This window comes from Gossypium hirsutum, chromosome A11 (genome assembly GCF_007990345.1).
Source record: "Gossypium hirsutum isolate 1008001.06 chromosome A11, Gossypium_hirsutum_v2.1, whole genome shotgun sequence".
NCBI classification, from domain to species: Eukaryota; Viridiplantae; Streptophyta; class Magnoliopsida; order Malvales; family Malvaceae; genus Gossypium; species Gossypium hirsutum.
In genome coordinates, this window is record NC_053434.1 from 7,205,391 (window position 1) to 7,215,663 (window position 10,273).

Below are 10,273 nucleotides of genomic sequence, written 5' to 3' on the forward strand. Positions count from 1 at the left end.
TTTCTCCTTCTGTTTTCCTCCATTTTTTATTTCTCTTAACGTAGTTTTTCTATGTTTTCCATTTGTTAAAACTAGTCCCTATACTTTTATTTTTTGAACAATTTAATTTTTTTGAGTGTGGTGAACTTGTGGACTAGTTTTAACAAATGAAAAACATAGAAAAACTACGTTAAAAGAAATGAAGGAGGGAGAAAAACAGAGAAGAAACATAAGAGAATGGAAAAAAATAAAAGTTAAAAGAACATAAAAGAAAAAGTTAAATTACTCAAAATGAAAAAATATAGGGACCAATTATAGAATTTAATCTAAAATTATCATTTGAAATGATGAGTTAACATGCCACATCAGCTTACCATTACATTGTTAATGGCAATTAACGACTTAGTAACTAAAATGTTACAACGCGATAACGTAAGTTACTAAAACGTAACATTTCAAACATAAATGACTAAAATGTAATCTGAGGCAAATAAAAGTGACTATTTTAGAAGTTTACCTTTTTATTAATATTAATAAATATTTACGGAAAATAACCAATCAAGTTAAAAAAAATGTATAAATCGACCTTAAAGGATAATATTGGAAGCTAAATTCCTAACGACTACTAGGGCCATAAGTTGACGGTGCTCATGCATTTATACCGGTCTGTGGGACCCAAACACCTTCTTGTTGGTTTGCTCTTCCATTTAAAAGCGACAAATCCTAATGGCTTGAACTATTTAAAAGGAAAACCAACAGGAAAATTAAAAGGTTAAATTTTGCTATTAGACTCTGTATTACGTGTATATTATTGATTTAATCCCTATACTTTAATTTGATTTTTTTTTCATCCTTGTATTTTTCAAAATTCAAAATTTCAATCCTGTTAAATTTATTAAATTCTATTGCTTCCAAAAAAATCTTATGCTACTAACATATCAACACATTTATAATACTACATCAATTTGTCATTTTCAAATATTACTAAAAAAATTAGTTAATAAAATCATAGCTATAATTTGTGTCGAGATTAGAAATTTAAGATTTGAAAAATATATATACTAAGAATTGTCAAAATAGAGAATATGGACTTAAGATACAACTTCACGCACAATATTAATTGCAAAATTTAGCCAACCAAAATTAACTACTATTGTTTGCGGTCAAGGTTGAAATTTTAAAATTTGAAAATTACAAGTATTAAAATTGACCAAAATAAAGTACAAAGGCTAATACACAACTTATGCATGGTATAGGGACTAATATAAGAAAATTTCCAAAATAAAAAGATAACGTCGATAATTTGAAAATCTAAAGTCGAAATATTTGTAATAGAACCATGAAATTTTTGTTCAATTTCCAAAAGCCCCCTCAAAGTTTTTGACAACTTTCTCAAACTCTTGAAAACAAACATATGAAAATTTCTTATTTTCCTTACGTTTGTTTATTGAGTATTTTCAAGGACTAAGAAATCAAACAAAAAAAAAAAACCCATCACAAGCCAAAATTTTTGAAAAAAAAAATGTATAAGACATAACTAAAAAAGCTTTAGATAATGGTTAAAATATATTTTAAGTTCCTCTAATTTTTTGTATATTTGAAATATATTCACTTTCTACTTTTATTTTCAATAATGTAAATTTTTTTATTTTTTATATTTTAAAATTTAATTAACAATGTAAAGTTTGTTTCGATAAATTCACTAGAGTAATATTAAAAAAAAAACTCACTTAGCATCCTTGTAAGAAAAAAATGAAATTGTAATAACCTAAATTTAATAAAAAAATTTAATTGAGGTAATAATTGAACTTGTATTTTTAAATCCAAAAAATATAAAAACTAAATTCTTTAAAATAAATACAAAAAATTAAATTTAAATATTCCAGTATGTTTGAACTTAGAATAATTTTTATTTGTTTCCTTCCAATTAAAATATTACGAAATTCTCTTTTCAAAAATGCCGTCAAATCATTAGAAAATAAAATCAGTTAAGTGAACCAGAGCATATCTGTCCACTGTATTTGGAAATAAGCAAAAAATCCAATCAAAAGGACTCAATTAAAAATTTTAAAATATTTCGGATGCTTTCATAAATAAAGCATACTTAGCATACCATTCCATAAATTGTTCCTAAATTGAAATAGAAAAATTCTGAAAAAGAGAAACAGAGAGACGAAAGAAGAACAAAAAGCCAAGTAAGACGCGTATTTCATTGTTGAAAATTTTCTTTCCCACTTTTTTCTTCCAATTTTTTCTCTCCCTCCAAACAGCCTAAAAATATTAGGGTTAGGATATTAGAAAAACACTCACAGAAACCGGAAGAAAAGCCGAGATTTTCATCATCGGATTGTTGTAGAATAAACTTAAAGAAAGCTGTATTTTTATAGTGTTTTTAGAGTCCCTGTATCTAGAAAATGGGTTTCTTTTCATCTTCAGTGATCAAGTGGCAGCCATTTTTCTTACTCTTCTCCTGTGTATTAAACAGTGTCGTTTTGGGTGATAATTCTTCAGACAAAGCTGTTCTTCTTGAGTTTAAGAAGTCTGTCTCAGATCCTTCAGGGCTTTTATCAACTTGGACAGAAAATTCCTGTCACTGTTCATGGTCTGGTGTTTCATGTGATAAAAACTCTAAGGTTTTGTCTCTTAACATAACTGGTTTTGGGAATGGGAAAAAAGGTAAATTCAACAATACGAATGCTTTTCTCTCGTTTTCTTGTTCTGATTATAGTGTATTTCCATTTTATGGATTTGGTATTAGAAGGAATTGTGGGGAAAGTAATGGGGGTTTGTATGGGAAGTTGTTGCCTTCTATTGGAAAATTGAGTGAACTTAGAATTTTATCACTTCCTTTTCATATATTTGGTGGTGAAATTCCTGCTGAAATTTGGGACTTGGAGAATTTGGAAGTACTTGATCTAGAGAACAGTTTGTTATCTGGGTCATTGCCTGTTAGTGTTTCTGGGTTAAAGAACTTGAGAGTTCTTAATTTGGGGTTTAATAACATTAGTGGAGAGATACCAAGTTGGCTTTCAAGTTTGAAACAAATGGAGGTATTGAATTTGGCTGGTAATCTCGTGAATGGAACCGTTCCCGGATCTTTTGGAAGGTTTCGAGGTGTTTACTTGTCATTTACATCGCTCAGTGGCTTGTTGCCCCCTGATATTGGTGAAGGTTGTAAGCTTGAGCATTTGGATTTGTCTGGGAATAACTTGGTTGGGCAGATTCCTGCTAGTTTGGGGAACTGTAGTCAGTTGAGGTCGTTGTTGTTGTATACAAATTTACTGGAGGAACAAATTCCTCACGAAATCGGTCAGCTTCGAAATCTTGAAGTGTTGGATGTTTCAAGGAATAGCTTGAGTGGTCCAATACCTGTTGAGCTTGGAAATTGTTCTGGATTGACTGTGCTTGTGCTCTCAAATATGTTTAATCCATATGATGACCTTGCCATCTCTAAAGGCGATCGAAGCACTGTAAAGGATGATTTTAATTTTTATCAAGGTGGGCTTCCTTCTGAAATCACAAAGCTTTCAAAGCTGAGGATATTATGGGTTCCGAGGGCAACGCTTGAGGGCAACCTGCCAAGTGATTGGGGTGCTTGTGATGATTTGGAGATGGTAAATTTGGCTCAGAATTTTTTTGCCGGGGAAATTCCTATCGGTCTTAGTTACTGCAAGAAGCTCCGGTACCTTGACTTAAGCTCCAATAAGCGGCTTGCTGGAGAGCTTATTGAGGAACTTGCAGTTCCTTGTATGAGTGTGTTTGATGTTAGTGACAATTCCTTGTCAGGTTCCATCCCTAGATTCTACAACCAGGGATGCCCTGAAGTTCTGACCTCAGATTCATATGCCATTGAACCCTTCAACCCGACTTCTGCTTATTTATCATTTTTGGCAAGAAAACTTCAAGTTGGAGCACATTTTGAGTTCTTTGGAGGAGATGGTGGTCCTACTGTGTTTCACAACTTTGGAGATAACAATTTTACTGGCAGTGTCTTGTCGGTGCCAATCCCACCAAAAAGGTTAGGGAAACAGATTTCTTATGCATTTTATGCTGGAGAGAACTTGCTCAGCGGACCATTTCCACAGAATTTGTTTGAGAACTGCAATGAGTTGAGTTCGCTTTATGTTAATGTTAGCTACAATAGAATATCTGGTCAGATTCCAGCTGAAATGAGTAAAATTTGCAAATCTCTCAAATTTTTGGATGTGTCTGGGAATCAAATTACTGGGTCCATTCCGCCTAGCATTGGAGACTTGGTTTCACTTGTTTCGCTTAATTTGAGCTGGAACCTGTTACGAGGCTGGATTCCGAGCAATTTTGGGCGGATCAAGAATCTCCGGTATCTTTCTTTGTCTGATAACAATCTGACCGGATCTATTCCTTCCACCTTTGGCCGGTTGCAATCTTTAGAAATTTTGGAGATGTCGTCAAATTCTCTTTCTGGTGAAATTCCTGAAGGTCTGGTTAATTTGAGAAACCTGACTGTTCTTCTGCTCAATAACAACAAACTCTTTGGGCAAATTCCCTCTGGTTTGGCAAATGTGACCAAGCTCTCCGCATTCAACGTATCCTTCAATAACTTGTCCGGGCCACTACCGTCAAGTTATAATTTGATGAAATGCAGCAATCTTCTCGGGAACCCACTTCTACAGCCTTGCCATGAATACTCCTCAATGTCATCTTCAGATCAAGCGAGAGCAGGGAATTCACAAAATTATGCTGCATCACCAAGGGGATCCGCAACCCGAAGGAATGGAAATAATGGCTTCAGTTCAATTGAGATAGCTTCAATAACATCTGCTTCAGCCATTGTTTCAGTTCTTCTGGCTCTTATTATTTTATTCATATTTACCAGGAAGTGGAATTCAAAATCCAAAATTATCAGCACCACGAAAAAAGAAGTCACGATTTTCACAAACATTGGGGTCCCTTTGACATTTGACAGTGTTGTTGTGGCCACGGGGAATTTCAATGCTAGCAACTGTATTGGGAATGGAGGTTTTGGGTCAACTTATAAAGCAGAGATCTCCCCTGGAGTCTTGTTGGCTATAAAGCGGCTTGCAATCGGACGGTTGCAAGGCTTTCAACAGTTTGATGCTGAAATTAAAATCCTTGGGAGGTTGCGCCACCCAAATCTTGTCACTCTTATTGGTTATCATGCCAGTGAAATGGAAACATTCCTTGTATACAATTATTTTCCAGGTGGTAACTTAGAAAAGTTTATTCAGGAGAGGTCCGCAAGAGCTATGGATTGGAGGATACTGTACAAGATTGCTCTGGACATAGCCCGTGCTCTTGCCTACCTACATGATCAGTGTGTCCCACGGATTCTCCATCGTGACGTTAAGCCCAGCAATATCCTCTTGGATGATGAGTACAATGCTTATTTATCAGACTTTGGTTTGGCCAGACTTTTGGGCACATCTGAAACGCATGCTACCACGGGTGTTGCTGGAACTTTTGGATATGTTGCTCCGGAATATGCAATGACTTGCCGTGTTTCTGATAAAGCTGATGTTTACAGCTATGGGGTGGTGCTCCTTGAGTTGCTTTCAGATAAGAAAGCTTTGGATCCATCGTTTTCTCCTTACGGAAATGGTTTCAACATTGTTCAATGGTCATGCTTGCTCTTACGGCAGGGCCAGGCCAAGGAGTTCTTCACTGCAGGGTTATGGGATGCAGGGCCCCAGAATGACTTGGTTGAAATTCTACACTTGGCTGTTGTGTGTACTGTTGATTCGCTCTCTACTAGGCCAACAATGAAGCAAGTTGTCCGACGGCTGAAGCAACTTCAACCACCATCATGTTACTTACATGATAAAGTTTCCCTTCATTAACATAATGTTTCGAGGAGAGGTAAAACTCTTTGTTATTGTCTCCGGCTGCCCTTAGGTAGAGTTGTTAGCTGTAGTTATTGCCACTTTGTAAATTTCAACACAGGTTTTACCCAATTTTCTGATGCTATTTCATCCATGAGTCTGCAGAAGAATGCAGATGCGTGTATATATATATATATTTCTTATCCAAGCTGTACAGTTATATCCGAGTTTCATTTGATGTCTGACAAAACAATAGAATAGTTTTGCAATTTGCACGATGCAGTGTCTTGTCTATTTTAGTTTAGTTTTTATGAAAATCATTTCTGCAACTCAGGAGCAAGTTATGTTGAACAGTTGAAGTTACATTTCCATTATGAAGTGTTGCCTGATCAGCCAGGGCTGAGGAAAAAATCCAACTGATTCAAACTGTAATGGTTGGATCAGTTTCAAATCGGATAATTATGTATTCCGATTTGATTTTTGGTTTGCAAGCATGTTTGAGAGAAACCGCTCCATTTCATGCTTCTTTAAGGCCAAGCCAACTTCAATTGCCCTACTTCCTCCCATCTCTGCTTTCAGCCATGGAAATAGCTTCATTCTTATCAATGGAAACAACCACCACTTTCCAGGGCCTTTCTAATCCAAATCGAGGTGATCCAGCAACTGTTATAATTTGTACAGATCCTGCTGGCTCCTTGAATCGAACAAAGTCCCTCAAAAATCCATTTCTCTGTTAATCCCTTCACCGTATTGTTGTAGCAAATGCAAACCCCGTTTTCGAAATCCTTAAAATCTCTTAACAAATATACCTTTCCCCTCATTTTATTGAAATCTTCTGGAGTAATTGTAACTGCGGCTCGAACTAGATTAGGAGACGCTCCTTCGTCTGTTGAAAGCTTTCAAGCTTTTATTACCAATAGTAATTGTTAGCCACTGGTTCAAATACAGCACATCAAGGTCAATCAAACCCTTTAGGATCTTCGATGATGTCATGTCCCTAAAAAAAAAGTGGAGTTACTTCTGGTAGCAACCTTTGAGTTTTCTTTAGTCCCTTTGCTTGCACGTGTAAGCCCAGGATTTCATAAACATGGATGTAGTTTTTCCTTCAAGAAATATGTGATGAGCTGTGATTCCAATGGAAAAACCTTGACTAGAAAAAAGGGTTATTTGAAGAGGTAGAATTGATGCTAAATCATCTGAGGATATCAGGTGGGGTATCAAGGGATGTAACTCAACAGCTTCATAGATTCCGTTGCTGGATAGACGACGGAAGTCTGCATCAGACTTGGCATCTGTGAGTCAAAAGTCCATCATTCGGAAAGGATGGGTTTGGGGGGCATTTGACGGCCACTTGAGGTTTCCAGCGATAGAGAGGTAATGGTGGAGTGTTAGAGAAGAGAGATTGCATGAGTTTGGGTTGAGAGGCTCGACTGGAGGGAGTTTGAAGCAGAAAATGAGTGGAAGGGAGGATTCATCGGCAGAAACTGGTGCTGCAGGTGATGGTGTGATTCGGGTGGTCAGGTCTCAAGGATTTTCACTGCACTGGAAGATGATGCCATGCTCCAAACTCTCTTCTTTGACCAAGTTTGGACTTCTTTCTACTGCTATAATCAAAAGTTAACGGATAAAATAAAGAGAAGACGTAGTTGAGGTAAAAGATTTCGAGTAAACTATAAAACTAATCACTTATAAATTATTTAAATTATGTTTTTGATTACTAACTTTAATTTGTTACAAAATGATCACTAATATTATTAATTTGTAAGTCTTGGTAATTTAATAACAAAACTGACATGACATGTTAAAATATCATTTCAAATTGAAATTTTAGGTTAAATTATATAGTTTCTATATATTTTTTATTTTGAGCAATATTTTTTTTTTAAATTTTACTTCTTCCAACAGCTATGGATTTACAGCCGTCGGTGTTCCAGACAGTCTCCACGGGGATGAAGGTGGTCCTTTTGGACCCTTTCCAGTGATGGATCTGTTGGGATGGGTACAACAGCCCTGAAGATGTTGATCTCTCCAGCCACTCTCCTCCCTCCTCGCTTGTTAATGAAGGTGGCCCGAAACAGCGGTGCTTAGGATTCGCTCCTTTTAGACTGGTTTGGGCCTTGATTGCCCTTGTACTATTTGTCTTAATCTTCTGGGCTTCTGGGCCTTTTGGGATGTACTTTTTTATGATTAATGGAATTGCTCTTTTTCTAAAAAAAATAACTTAAACCCTCATCCTTTATATATATAAAAACTTTTAGAGATAAGAGAAGGGTTTGGCAGAATATATGGAATTGTTTACAGATGTGTGCCTATTACGGATTTCCAAGTGCCAGCTCGCACTCTGCTCTGACAAATTTATAATATTTGATGATAAACCTTTAGTGGGTGAGAAATTTATGTCTGATTTATTTAATTTTATTATGAATACTTAGACTTCCCAGGTTTTTTTATCAAATCAAATCAGATAATAACATGAAGGAAGATACGGTCAGCAACTAGATTTATTATTTTATGCAATATTCAATTATAATAAATATAAAATAACCTAAAAAATGATTTCGTTTTTAAGTTAGGTCTACAAGATATGATATTACATAATTAAAATATCATGCAGCACAAAAATAATATAAATATTATGTAAAAATCGTTATCAAATCATGCCATTACTTATAGGATTTTTTTTCTCTCTATTTTAATTTTTCATTTAATTTATCATTTCATTTAGTTTTTAAATTTATATTATTTGTTAAGTCACCCTAAAATGATAAAAAAATTATGTTTATTAATTTTGTTGATGTGACATACATGTGAATTGTCACGTGTATGTTACGGAAGCAATTGATTAATTTTTTAAAAACATTTTCAATATTTTTTTAATTTTTTAAAATTGTAATAACAAACAATAATTTTTCATCCATTTTAAAATGATTTGACAAACAATACAAGTTTAAAAATTAAAAAAAATAATTAAATAAAGACTAGAATGACATTTTCATAAATTTAAAGGGCCAAATATGTTATTATACATAACTTATATGATGATCCTTTTAAAAACTTTGAATTTTAGGCACCAATAAAAATATTAATTTATTATTTTTTAAGATATAAAATTATTATTATATATTTATCCATATCTAATATTCTTTTAAAATTAACTTAAATTTAATTTATTTATTTAAAAATAAATAATTAAAAATTTGAAAAACAAAATAAAAAATGATTTTTTTTCTAGAATTTATTGAAAAATAAAATCATATGTTGTGAAGCTTTGGCTTCCATTGTTGTAATTTTGAATGAAATATTGATTTAACATTTAATAGCAAAAGCATGTTTAATTAAAATAATATTTTGTATGGATGGTTGGAGTTTATATTTTTCATGGTAAAATTGTTTCCATTGGTGTCCAATCCAAATTTGTCATTGGAAGTTGCTTTGATGTTTGTAGTTCTATGGTAGATGGGATTTATAGATCATAGGTATTGAATGTTAATAAATATTTTATTGACAGTAACCATGGAAAGGGAAGACATAAATTCCAAGACTGAAAATTTAAAATTTTTTTATTTTTCATTTTAAAATTTTAATTATTTGTTTTTTAAATAAAATTAGAGAGGATTTTATTAAATATGTATGAGTGCAAAGAATATTTGTATGTCTTTAAAAAATAGATGACGTTATATTATTTTATCGAGACCTAAAAATAAAAGAGACCCCACATCTGCTTATTTAACAACACTAATGCTTATCATAAGCCAGATCACTTGTCCAGGTTCGAAGATTCACTCTAAAAGTGCAACAAATTGGGCAAAAATATTGGTCCGAAAAATGAGTTTAGACAAAAAATAATGCTCATTTTTTAAACAGGCCGAGCTTCGAGTAAGATTTTCTTGGCCTAGGCCTGACCTAAATCTGCCTACATTTTTATCCCTGTTGTTGTTTGCCGCTATTGCTTTGCTGCCCTTTTGATATTATATTACTACTTTTTTGTTATTATCGTTTAAATATTGTATAACTTTTATTTTATTGTTAATTTTACTATTACTTTAGAGCCATTTGCTTGCTATGTTGCAACTATTTTAGTATTATTTAAGTATACTGACTTTTTAATATATTTTTAATTTGTTGGGAAACATTTATTTTAATGTTTTTAGTCTATTTGGTGTATTATATTTTTAAAATTTTCTATATAAAAAATTTAAGACAGGTGGGTTGGGTTGGGCTTGAGTTTAGCATTTCTATCTAGGTCAAGTTTGGACAAAATTTTAGACCCATTTTTTGGGTCGGGCTAGGTCTGAGGCTAGAAAACCAATCTAAATTTAGCATCGGCTCGACCTGACCAGTATCAACTTTAGTTGTAACATCTTTCACCCGTTCCAAACGACCGATACGGATAGAAAGTGTAACCGAAGCATGCACGAGTACTAAATCTTAAATTTATTTTAAAAAATATATTAGAAGTTAGAAAACTTAAATGA

The 10,273-nt window shown here is 33.5% G+C and overlaps 1 protein-coding gene and 1 pseudogene across 1 annotated transcript; one reads left to right on the forward strand and one right to left on the reverse strand.

The window, feature by feature from the left end:
* The first annotated feature begins 2,168 nt into the window (after nt 1–2,168).
* LOC107924582 (LRR receptor-like serine/threonine-protein kinase RPK2) lies at nt 2,169–6,076 on the forward strand. Its single transcript, XM_016855096.2, has one exon. It carries the CDS (start codon nt 2,394–2,396, stop codon nt 5,814–5,816), a length of 3,423 nt encoding a protein of 1,140 aa, XP_016710585.2. The 5' UTR covers nt 2,169–2,393; the 3' UTR covers nt 5,817–6,076.
* A 131-nt stretch (nt 6,077–6,207) lies between these two features.
* On the reverse strand, nt 6,208–7,094 carry LOC107923550 (phenolic glucoside malonyltransferase 1-like; annotated as a pseudogene).
* Nucleotides 7,095–10,273: the final 3,179 nt, after the last annotated feature.

What these genes read in the sequence shown, in the direction of transcription:
- LOC107924582 (XM_016855096.2), top strand. Translation starts at nt 2,394, where the DNA reads ATGGGTTTCTTTTCATCTTCAGTGATCAAGTGGCAGCCATTTTTCTTA.